The following is a 12,582-nucleotide window of genomic DNA, read 5'->3' on the forward strand; positions in this document are numbered from 1 at the left end:
TGGAGACATTTCTTCCTGCCCCCTGTTTACTGTTCCGAGGTTTTACAGATGGCTACTGTATTGGCTATAATAATTTTGCCTGGATTTTTAACTGAGGGTTTGAGAGCCAAGGGACAAAATGTAATGTGTTTTCAAACTTCAGCTTCCCTTATACTGTAACTTTCACAAAGCATCTCCTTAAAAGTCCTGTACTTGTACAAAATGCGTCAAAGAGACGGTGGAGGCTGAAGAATTTTTGAGGTTGGATTCGGATTTGAATCTTCAAGCGTCCCTTTGAGCACGCAGTACAAGGTGCCAGGGACTGCCCAGTCCTCCCTCCTTCTTCTCTTGGATTCGCTCTCCTGGGTCCTTTTGCCTTCTCTTTCCCTTCCCGTTTGGCTTGTCTTTTCATTCTCTATGAGGTTCACACACACTGCGGTGTATATCTTCGAAAACCCCACGAGCGATCTAGCGTAACTCCGTATATCCCGTGGCGAAGACATAATGAAAGAGATATTGTTTTAAAAGCGATAATTAAGATCCAGTCTTCTTTGCTTCTTCCTCGTCTTATTTTTCTCGGTAAGCCTGAAGATTTTATTTTCGCTGACGTCTCCTCCCTTGTCTCCAAATAGCGTATGTGTGATAAACCACAACTCTTTTTCCTTGCTTCTTGCTTCCGTTCTCCCTTATTAGTTGAGGAAGGTCTGTTATATTTCCCCCTTTCCTTCTCTCTGTCCCCGCTTCCCCCCTCATCTCCCCTGTCAGAGCATCTATCAACGTGGTGTCGATCACAGCGGCGGCGGCTTCTCTTTCATCTTCCTCCCCCGGCCAGTGAGAGGGAGGGAGTGAGGGAGGCGGAAAGGAGGTGGGGGAGAAACTGCCAGAGGAAGAGGAATGGGGGGGTGGGGGGAGAAGGACAAGGGATGAGATGCTTAGATGATGAAGTTAAGCCAGTCGCGCAGAGTTTGTCAGTTGCACGCAGACAAAGCGAGTGTCTCCGTGGGTTACAAGCAGCGCCCGTTCCTTCCTTTCTTCAAGTTGCCTGACCATCCGTCCAGACACACACACATACACACACACACACACACACATACACACACCCCCCAAAACTAGGACTAGTCCTACAGGCTCTGGGAAAAGAAAAGGGGGGAAAAAAAAGCCTTCAATCACCACCTCCTTCTCGCACCTCCCCCCCCCCCTTCCGAGCCGGCAGCCAAGAAGAGCTGGAGGCGGGGGGGAGGGGAGGGGGAGGAGAAGCGACGCAAGTGTGTAGCTTTTCAGCGCCGGCGTGGCGCGGGAGGAGGAGAAGCGGTGGGGAGGCGCAGCCGCTCACCTGCGGGGCAGGGCGCGGAGGAGGAACTCGGACTGCGCGCTCTGGAGTCGGGGAGTCCGGACGTTCCCGGAGCCCCGCACGCGACCAATCTCGGGACCTCCTTTACCCCTCGGCCGAGGGAACCCGAGGAGCGCAGCTATTTGCTTTGACAGAGCGGGCCTCGCGGAGGCGTGGAGAGCGGCGAGAGAGAGAGTCTACGAGCCAGGCTGAGAAACTCGAGCCGGGAACAAAGAGGGGTCTGGCTGTGTGTGCGTCGACTCGAACTCTGGGCAGAAGCATTTGGGACCGAGACCCCTGCTGTGACTCCCGAGACCCCGCCGCTCCCTCCACTGTCTTGTCCCAGCGCTCGGCGGCACAAACTTTATTCTTGGCAAAGTTCTTCTCTTTCTCTTCCACTCCTACTCCGCCCCCGCCTTCTTCTCCTCCTCCTCCAGCAGATTAAATGCGCCTCGAGAAGGAAAACTGAGTCGAAAGGGAAGGAAATAAGCTCTAAAACGGACACCTCCAACCCTGGTTGCTCTTTTTTTTTTTTTTTTTTTAACCCCTCCAGGAAGTGGACATTGCGTTAACTTCTGATTCTCCTTGCGCCTTCTCCGCTAGGGTGAACCGAGTCTTTTTGTCCAACTCCCCTTTTCTCGGAAAACACACTCCCACATCGGCATCTCTGGAAGATACGGTGGAGAGGTTTGCGCCACGACGCGCTGACGGACCCTCCTTTGCATTTTCGCGAGTCTATCCCTGGGCAGAACCAGCGTGCTCCGCGCGCAGACCCCGGCGACGCGGGGGGTGTGGGGTGGCCGCCCAGGCCCGGGCAGCATAGCCTAGCGCGCGCGCGGCTCAGACGCCCCCAGAGGCGCCGGCCGCGGCTGCCTTCTTAGCTCCGTGCCCTTCGGCCTCGGGGGCGGGCGCCGGCGTCGGTCTCCGCAGAGCGGGAAGGCGCGGGCGGCCGCCGGAGCTCCAGCGCCGCCGCAGCTGCTCCGGCTGCCGGCTGGCGGCCCCGCACTTGCCGGCTCCGCTTCCGCTCGCTCTCCTCTCTCACGCACCCTTCCAACTCTCCTTTCCCTCCCTCCCTCCTTTTCGTTGACCGCCTCTCTTTGCTGCTGTCGCCGCGGGTGCTCCTCAAGCCGAGCGGAGATTACACAGCCGTCGGGATGCCCCAGCTCTCCGGGGGAGGCGGTGGCGGCGGGGGGGACCCGGAACTCTGCGCCACGGACGAGATGATCCCCTTTAAGGACGAGGGCGACCCCCAGAAGGAGAAGATCTTCGCCGAGATCAGTCACCCCGAAGAGGAAGGCGACTTAGCCGACATCAAGTCTTCCTTGGTCAATGAATCCGAAATCATCCCAGCCAGCAACGGACACGAGGTGAGCGGGCGGCTGTCCCAAAACCCCGAGAAGCGCGGCTGGGTCCTGGGGAAGAGGAGAAGAAGGAAGGGGGAGAAGGCGTGGGATAGTCCCGTCTGACGGGGCTGCAGTAGCGCCAGCGTTTAAACTTTTAGGGGGATGGTGGCCCTTAGTCTACATTCCCCTTTTGTCGTGTCGGGGGCGTGCAGGGCAGCTTACACCAAGTGGATCAGTTTAGGGGTTCGGTGGGTGAGCCGTTGTCTTGCGGGCAGGAAAAGCTGCCCTTAACCTATAACGTTTCACCTCCGGACATTTTGGTGCGGTTGAGGGAGTGTGATGAATTAGAGCGAGAGTGTCTGAACAGCACTGCTGAAAAGTTCTTCCATAGGACGGAAAACAAAGTGCACCCGCTATCTTTTTCGGTAGATGTCTCTGCAGAAGTGCGTTAAACCACCAAAAGGCTTAGGTGGAGACCGGCAGAGCGAGAGGAAGGGGGGCGGGAGTGGGCCGGGGGCAGGCGGGCAGTCCCAACCGCCGCCGAGCGGCCCGCAGAGGGGCGCGCGGGGGCGGTGCGGGGCCAGGTCCTTGCCGCCCCAGAGTCCCAAGGGCCAGATGCGCTGTGGGATCTGTGGGCAAGACCAGCCGAGCCACCCCAGGGGGACGTCGTCTTACCGCCCGCACACTCTATTTCTCCAACTCCAGTTACTCAAAAAAAAAAAAAGCATTTATATTTGAGGTTAGTTTGGGCCCGGATCAGGCCTGAAATCTTTGCAGAAGAAAGGCGAGTCTTGGAAGAGATGCGCCGGAAGCCGGGGCACCTCTCAGGGGAGGGTGGAAGGCGCTTTATCAGATCTCCTGGCCCGGTGGGGGCGATAGCGCTGGTAACCCGAGTAGAGTAAATAGAGACACGTGGGTGCCGACAAGAGAAAGCCGGGAGCAGGCCAGCGTCGGAGGGCTATTTCGGGCGGCGCGGAGACTTTTCGATGGGGGTGGAGGCGGATGGACCCTGATACCTGACACTCAATTGGCCACCCTTAATTCAACAACTGAGAAACCTTTGGAGGAAATCCGGTAGAAGAGTCTTGACACCCAAATGATTTCACCAACGCTTTTTCCCTCCAAAGAAACTTGGAGGGTATACCCTTTTTCCTTAAATGGCATCCTTCTGCCCCAAAAAAGAAAGCTTGTGGTTTTGGGGGCGGGGAAATTTGGGGTTTTAAACAACACGTTTAAGAACACCTCAGAGTTAAGCTCTCTATCCAAATGGCAGGGGTGAGTACACATTTTGGAAGGCTGGGGGCCCGGGTTCTGAGGAGGGCACAGGGCACAAGAATGTTCTTTATCCCATGAATCTTTTATCGCAATATGCCAGTTTGAGGAGAGTTCAGGGTGACGGAGGTGCACCCAACTCCACTTTAAACGTTTGTGGCTATATATGTATTGGGGAGAGGAGGTCCCTGAAAGGACATGTGTGAGAGGGACCACCTAACGTCCGAAACACTCAGACGCTTTTTGCCAAACTCTCATATTTAAAGAGAAGCCCCCCTTTTTTCTTTCTACTCATTTTCCATGACCTTCCTTAGTCCCTACATAAATTTTGCCACCCGCTTCAAATTTTTGTACACTTCTCTCGTCTGGGAAGAAAGACTGCGTTTGAAGCGAGTACCAGGGTAATAGGGTTTTGCTAATCTTTGCCACGGTGGCGAGGGGGCATAGGGCAGCCCTACGGTAAAGGAAGATGGTGAAGGGGTAATACCACTGATTTGCACGTGGTTGAGTCTGGGTGGATGGTGGTTACCAGAACTGATAGGTAACTGGGCTGCCTTTTAGATGTCTGTAACCTGACTGTCTAATTTTCCTCCCTATAACCGCAAAATAGTTGTACTTTTCTCTTGTAAGCATGCATGCAGCCAGCCATGGTAGATACGGAGCTGGAGTGGAGCTCCTGCAGGACTTTGATGAGGCCAGCGGCATTAGAACCTCATGTATGAGTGGTTGCCTTGCTTATGTTTAAAATGTCACTTTGAGTTGCAAAGTGTTTCAGCATGCTTTTAATCAGCTCTGACCGAAGCAAACAGAGGCTGAAGAGGCTATCAGGACACTCACCCCATTAACTCAAACACCTATCATGTTAGGCCTCCAAGTAGCCTTGATGTGTTTTAGGAAACAGAACAGTATGTGGATGATTCCCAAATTTACTATATTGCTAGTATTTTGTTATTATTATACATTACAATTCTGAGTAGATGATAAAAAAAAAAAAAAAAGATGATAGTCACTCCAAAATACAAGCTGAATAAAAGAGGGAAAAGATTTCCTACTATTCAACCCTAGCCTGCCCTTCTTGGATTAATAACACAGGCGGATTGGGTTGCCCCTAAACCACCTCCTCTGAGTAACCAGTGGGCACACCGTTATATTATTATTGTCAAAAACTCTAAGGTGCTTTTCTTTCTTTTGGGGGTGGGGATTCATGCTGTTAGGTGGCCAGACAAGCTCAAACCTCTCAGGAGTCCTACCATGACAAGGCCAGAGAACACCCTGATGAAGGTAAGACACTGATGATAGATTCTACTTCTTCAAACTTTATAATTTAACATAAACCGTTTGTGTTTATAGATGCTTGGCTACTTTTATTTGAGTTCAAGAAACCCAAACCAGATGTGATAAGACTGTGTTGACTGTTTTCACAAAATTGGGAAGAAAACCCAGGAAAGTTACGGCTTATCTCTAATGTATATTTGTATCATTTAAAAAATGTCTTTGAGTGAGTTAGCAGCTTTTGGATTTCAGTTGGTTTCCAGATTCTTTGGGGGAAGGAAACGTCTATAATGAATTTTTCTCTTTTCTTCATTTTACCTTAATTTTGAAATAGCTTAGATCTTTAGTATTTTTTTTCTGTGTATTATTATGAAGGATGACAGTCTGTTTTATTTTAAAACAAGAAGAGTTTTGAATGGCTTTTCATTTGCAAAATTGGTGTTTCTTGAGTCGTGTTATTGTGTGAGAAGGCAGCAGTGAATGCAGAAACTGCACAAGGCTTAGGAAAGCAGAACCTAACTTGAAAAATACAGTTTTATTCCTATAGTTAGGAATTAGGCATATCAAACATGATAACCAGACTGTCTCCCCATTTCTGATTCTTGCTCAAAACTTTTAAAATTACCTATTTTTGAGATTTAAGGTGAACTCCCTCTGACTTTGAAAGAGCCAGGCAATCTGTAGGATTTCCTTGTCCACTGGTCTGCATTTCTGTTCTCCTTTAATTACTTAAAATTGGCCTGACCAGAATGAAGTGTTCATACATACAGTATTTCAAAGAAGGGAAGAGAACTATAATAGCAGGCTTCCTTTTCAGCTACAAATGGTTACACAGATGAAAAAGAAGAAATCTATATACTGAACACACACAAATTACTTTGACAGAATGATGTAAGTGAAGCACATAAAAATCCTGTAGTTAATCCTTCATAAATTTGGGTAGTTGCCCAAATACTAGGGTACAACTCCCTCTTAGTAAAATAGTTCTCTTTCAGAAATCCAAAAGCCGAGGTAGAATTTTTCAGTTTGCCTGTGAGGTGAAATGTAATTGTGTGTGTGTGTGTGTGTGTGTGTGTGTGTAGGTAGACGGCCTAATGTATTTATATTATAGCCTTAGATTTGTGTATGTTCTTTCATGTGTCTTTATTTTTTAGTCCAGTTTGTTAGTATTAGAAGAAATTAAGTTAGATGGATAACACTTACTTTTGTAAAAACACCAGTCAATAGTGGAAGTAAATTGAACCACATGTTTTTAAAACATCTGGTTTGCTGCTAAACCATTTAAGAGAATAAATAGTGTCGATCTGCAATAGAACATGGTAATGCAGTTACGGTATTTTGTAAATCTTTTACGTATGGCCAGATTTTCTTAGAATTATCAGATTTTCAGATGAAAAACTACGGTGATATACAAAGGGACGGTACCATATCATTGATTGTTCTTTGGACTCTCCCAGGAAAGCATCCAGATGGAGGCCTCTACAACAAGGGACCCTCCTACTCGGGTTATTCCGGGTACATAATGATGCCAAACATGAATAACGACCCATACATGTCAAATGGATCTCTTTCTCCGCCCATCCCGAGAACAGTGAGTAACACCCTGATGTTGTAGAGTATTTCAGAGGTACAAATGAATTTGTATTTCGGCAGAATGTTTATCTTTTCAAACACATTGGAAATTCTTTCATTATTGTATATGACCAATCATTGCTTAATTAGGACCATTATGATGAATGGTTGCCTTGAAATAGTGCTACATTTGATGTCTTGCCCTTGGAATTTTAGCTGTTGGCTTATTGGTTAGGATTAATAAATAACAGATTATGAGTCATCGTGAAATCAAATGAAGTTAAATCAACAAATCCATGGTGTTGTGAGTATTGTACATTTTAGACTGATGAGAAGAAAAAGTTGATTTAATCTTGCTGTCAGCTAGGTATGGGATAGGTTTCACTGCCCATAAGCTGTCTAGAATCAGCTTTAGAGAAATAGTTGACGTAGGGTTTTAACATCACTTGTGGGGATGATCAGCTGTTTTTACTTTAAGTTGCTGAGAGTGTATCACTTGAAGATAACTCTAATGAAAATTATTCCTTTTTTTTAAATCTGGTAATTCAGTTAGCTTTCAAAGTTCTAAAAATATAAGTCATTAGAATTTCAGGTATGCTACTTGATGATATTTTCATTTCTTGGGAAGTGTAAATAATCTCTTACATGTTGTAAGAAAACATTTAAAGGGGAACTTGTGTAGTATGGGCAGTGTACTGGTGCTTGAGTTGTTCTCCCAAGGGCCTGAGAATTGTCCCTGCAGTGGTGGTGATGGATTTTTACTGATCCATCGATACATTTACCTTCTCTCTCTGCAGCCTCACTTTTCTTCTGCCACCCACCTGGGATCAAAACCACGTGTGGCTAGGTCTTGGGCATTAGGGTTTCAGTTTAACTGGCCCCCCTGGGTTCAAATCCAGGATCCTGAAATGAAACCAGTGATTTTTGCCTTGTTCTTGCCTTATTCGCTCAGTGTTGCCACCAGCGGAAATATCAGTCACAATATCTGAGGAAAGTGTTGTTGTTGATACCGTAGTGAATAGAATCTGGGAGGGAGAAGATGCTCTAAACTAGCGGACCATAATCAACAGTATCAACAAACAGGAGTACTTGTGGTTATCTTGATTATCCGTAGTTCTCAACTGTTGAAATGATAGCTATATGAAATATCATAACTGCTTTGCGTGGGCCCTGTGATTTAGAAGTTATTTTAATTATTTTTCTACAAATTTCAAGCAGATCTTTGACCTTTCAGGTGGAAAATAAGATTTTTGTAATTTTCATATTACAACTAAAGTTGAGCTGGGAGAACTTCATGATGATTTTAGAGGAGATGGGCATTTAACATTTTATTTCAAAAGGCTTTTCAAATATTTAATGTTAGAGATGTCTGTGTGGTACACATGACTGTCCTATATCAAAAGTGAATGCATTGATAAAACCAAATATATTTTAGTATCTAGAGACCACCCCAAATAAATGCTTCTGGGTTTTAAAATTTATGGGTGCCTCTGTATTTGTTGAACTAAATATACAAATGCATAAGATGTTTCTTGTATAGCTTGGCAGGTTTTCTTGTTGCTCTGTTTCGCTTTTTGTTTTGTGTTTTGGGGGAAAGAGAATGTGTTTTAGATAAGGAGTAACTGAAGATACTTATTTCATTGTTAGGATCATGAATTTAGTTGGAAGTAAGCAAATTCTGTTCAGCTTTGGACTTTGTAAATAGCATGGCTTCTGTTTAAAGGGTTTTTAGAAGAACAAATAATCTTTCTGACAAATCAAATTATAGTCTCTGGCTTGGTAGCAATAGAAAATAGCCACTAAAACAATCTTACGCTTTTGGCTGTGCGTGCGGTTAATGCTTAGTAAGTATTCGTGAAATTTATTCCTTGGAGAGATCAGCCATGTCTGCCTTCAAAACTATGTATATACACATACGTATGTATGTATGTATATTATATATAGTATAAATATATATTATTTATAAATATGTTTTTAAATGTGAGTATAATATTTATGAATTATCTTTAGGAATATTAAACATTAAACTTCTCTTTAAGCTAGCGTCCTGCTTTATGTCTCTCCAGCCTTGTCTTCCACCCCAGAGAATACTAATCATTTTGAAATTTTGATAGAATGGAAGGTATTTATTGTTAGTGTATGTATGAAAATTTTGAGGTCAGTGAATGGAACAGTCATTCATTGTGTAAGAAAGATTTGTGGCCAGGATAAATGTTGGTGGGTGTAGAGCTGAAGAAAGGGGTGTGGTCAGGAAACAGTTACTTTACTGCTTTGCTTTATTCTGTTCCATTTTAGAATATTTTAGGCACGTTTTCTTATGATATTCTGTAGTTTGCACAATTCCAGAAGCTTTTCAGTTTTAACCACAAAACTATGTCAGTTTTTTTTTTTTTTTATTAGTGTCCAACCCAAGTGAGTTCCAATCTTTGGGTTTTAATACTGAACAGCTGTTTTTAATGTGTCTGAGATCAAAAACACTGTAACCGGAAGGCAGCCTCTCTTCTTCACCCCTAACCACACTTCTGCCTTCCTGCTCTTTAACTCCTGTGTTTAGCAGGACCGAGTGTTTGTCACTGACATCTACAGTGATAGGTTTTCATGTGGGGTGTCAAGAGCTGGGTGACCATTTGCGTCTGGGCTTAGGGGGGGAGCATTCTCAACAGCATGCGTGTTGCTTGAATTTGCGTTATAAAAGCAACTGCTGTTTACTGCATCTGTTTCTCAAACGCTGGAAAACATTATCTGCTGTTTGTAGGTAACTGTGGCGCCGTGGTTAAGTGATAAGGCTGCTAACCAAAAGGTCAGCAGTTTGAATCCACCAGCCGCTCCTTGGAAACCCTATGGGGCAGTTCTTCGCTGCCCTATAGGGTCACTATGGGTTGGAATTGACCAGACAGCAACGGGTTTTCTTTACAGGTCGATAATACAGAGAATAGCAGCTGTGGCCAGCTGGCACGCAGAAATGTTTTCTGCTGGAACCTCATTTGAACAGTTCTATATGATTCTCTTTTTTAAGACATGTATTTACTGACATATATAGGGTCGCTGTGAGTCAGAATCAATTCGACGGCAGTGGGTTTGGTTTTTTTGGTTTTATATGTTCGTATGGCTCTTACCTATGACCTAAGAATGGTATTACCTACTCAGGAGACCCACCTTCATTAATCTAGTTTTTTTTTTTTTTTTCTCCTTCTGAAGGAACATTTTAATTGGCAGATTACATCCTTCCAGAACTGGAATTCTTGGAGGTGTGCATGCCTCTACCAGAAATTTTATGAATGAGTCTCTCACGAAGTGTTGAATAAAAATTCTTAGTTCAGCTAAATTGGGCCTGAGAAGAAAGGGCCTATAACGCATTGGTGTCAACGTGAGTCCTTAAAGCACAGTAAGCCTTGTCTTGAGTTGATCTTCTTCATAGAGACTGGGAAGGAGACGCAGAAGCCTCTTAAATATTTCAGAGCAGGGACCCTGGAGAGTTTATTAAAAGCATACTCCCAAACCTTTCTTGCTCTGAACCTTATTTATGAAAATCCCTGTAGGCCAATGGTAAAGTATTAAAGGAAAAGATAGTTCTTTACATCCTTGGTTTAGTCCTGGCACTTGTGTGCCTAAACGCAGTGTGGAGAGTAAGCCTGGCTGGCTTTAACATAGTGAAAGTTGCCATTAGTTTAACGCACTGTGGTTATTCATCTTAGGTGTCAAACTTCCATTTGTCCCTCCTGCAACCCAAATGTTTAACACCTCAGAAGAGAAACATCTCTTCTTGTGCTGGGGGAGGGAAAGGCTGCAGACCTAGCACAGGAAGCTTCAGCTAACGTTGCAGCTCAAAGTCATAACCAAACCACAATAACACCTGGTCAGTGTAGTGCTGCTAACTTCATTGTTTTTGTTTCTTTGTGATCTTTCTTAGAATGGATCTTTTAGGTGGGAAAGGAAGATTTGTGTGTTCCCATTTCAGCTTTTTTTTTTTCTTTTAAATAAACATAGCTATGAAACCGTTCCAGAGGTTCTTTTTTCATTATTTTGAGCAACTCAGTTCTATTGTGTGTGTGACTCTTGCCTTAAGGGTGTCAACATTTTGATTTCTGATGGTCAGGGTTATACTTATTGTAACTTTGACTTAAAACTTCTCCCTCCCCTGTATTTATATTTGTTTACAAATTTAATTTTGTGATTGCTCACATCTGAAATTTAGGAACCAAGTTGGACTTGTCTAATCAGTAAGCTTCCGAACAGCACTGTATATCACACTGTTGCATAGCTTTGAAAACAATCACGGAAATAATAATTCAAGGGTAGAAGGAGACTATAGCTTGTATTTCAAGCAGGATTTTTAAGGAGGAGTGTTTTGGGATTGTACTGCAAGGAGCTACTTAATCTGACTTACTAATAAATTATCTTTAATTTTCTAATCTAATTGGTGTCCTTTTTTTGAAGCTAAGCATATTTAGTTTTCCCTTGTACATCAAGTGCAGGATTAGTTAAGATTTAGAAAGTTTTCTTGTCAAGTTTGGATGCAGGTATTGGGAGAATGTGTGGGAAAAGTCCTCAGAAGCCCCCAAACTCTTCTCTTTAATTCATTCTTAATTGTACTGCTGCAAAGATGGGAAAGGATCACTTGGAAGCTGTTGCCACTCCCCTTCAGATATCTTATGGCCAAACGGTTCACTTATTCAAGTGTCTCAGGGAGCTATACTGCACGTGACCGTTTAGGAGCTAATATTGCACTTGGATAATTGTAAGGCAAGAGTATGATCATTATTCATATGTATTTTTTTAATTGACCATAGCAATTTCTTATTCATCCATAAAGACATGAGAGCAACCCAGAAGATATTTGTTAGTTTTGCTGAAGCAAGGCCATTGAGCCAGCCTGCAGAAAATCTTGCTCTTTGAAGTGGACCTGCCCCCCAGCCCCAGCCCCACATTCCATGTAGGCCCAGGATTTGTTCTTACCAACCCCAGTTTTTTAATATAGTCTATCTTGTGGTCAGAGACTCGTGTGTGATTTAACAGAAGGAGGGCCTCACAAATGGGTTCATCTGGACTTGAACTCATAGCTTCATGATTGCTTTTCCATAATCAACTGAGAAATTTTTGCAGCTGTTGAGTCCTTTCTTCCTGTCTTTATTTTCTTCCTTTTTTTTTTTTTTTTTATCCTGTTGGATCTTTAAGCAGAACCATTTTTGATTTATGCTGTTGAAATTTTTTTAAGCAGTCGGATCACTCCACTGCTTTCTGACTCCTTTTGTGCCTCACTTCTATATTGTAGGCATGATTGTGGTTTTATAAAACTGGTTTCTTTTTTATTTTGGAGAAAGACTTGGAATTTAAGGAGAAAAGGTGCCCACACCATGTGTGGGTTTTATTCTAGAGAGAGCTGGAGCTCAGCGTTTTGCAGGGGCTGCTGTCATGCGACTCAAGGTTTTTCTTTTTTTTCTTTTAAAGAGTTGTTCATTTAAAACTTGTTTTCTTTTAAGTCTTTTTCCTTTAAAATGTTTGCTTAAGTGATGATGCTAAGCTGAGCCAGAAAGCTAATGCGCTAGTAATCGAGAGACATAGTACTGTTTAGCATTGTCTCTTTGGGTCCTTATTCATTTGGAAAAAGCAACCATTGGACTTCATTTAAGTAATTTAAAAAACATGTTGTAGTTCTTATGATCATTTAAAATTGTAATATTATTGTGAAGTCATAGTTTAGGAACTACAGACTCTGCTGTAAGCCCCTAAGTCATTTTAGGCATAAGTGACCCAATAATCTCTAAGATTGGAAGCTCAAAGCCTTTTTGAAAATGACCTGTAAACCAAGAACAA

The 12,582-nt window shown here is 43.9% G+C and overlaps 1 protein-coding gene across 7 annotated transcripts in view; it reads left to right on the plus strand.

Annotated features, from left to right (window-relative positions):
* Positions 1 to 1,250: 1,250 nt before the first annotated feature.
* The window catches only part of LEF1 (lymphoid enhancer binding factor 1), a 129,519-nt gene continuing 118,187 nt past the window's right edge, over positions 1,251 to 12,582 (plus strand). For 3 of the 7 annotated variants that reach the window (XM_049885554.1, XM_049885555.1, XM_049885556.1), the window contains exons 1-3: positions 1,253 to 2,676; positions 5,139 to 5,205; positions 6,654 to 6,787. In XM_049885554.1, coding sequence (XP_049741511.1) covers positions 2,464 to 2,676; positions 5,139 to 5,205; positions 6,654 to 6,787 — 414 coding nt within the window. In that variant the 5' untranslated portion in view covers positions 1,253 to 2,463. Of the gene's footprint in view, positions 2,677 to 3,255; positions 3,928 to 5,138; positions 5,206 to 6,653; positions 6,788 to 12,582 lie in introns of those variants that run through there. The other 4 variants (XM_049885557.1, XM_049885559.1, XM_049885560.1 and 1 more) reach the window with 2 other exon arrangements.

Source organism: Elephas maximus, chromosome 5 (assembly GCF_024166365.1).
Source record: "Elephas maximus indicus isolate mEleMax1 chromosome 5, mEleMax1 primary haplotype, whole genome shotgun sequence".
NCBI classification, from domain to species: domain Eukaryota; kingdom Metazoa; phylum Chordata; class Mammalia; order Proboscidea; family Elephantidae; genus Elephas; species Elephas maximus.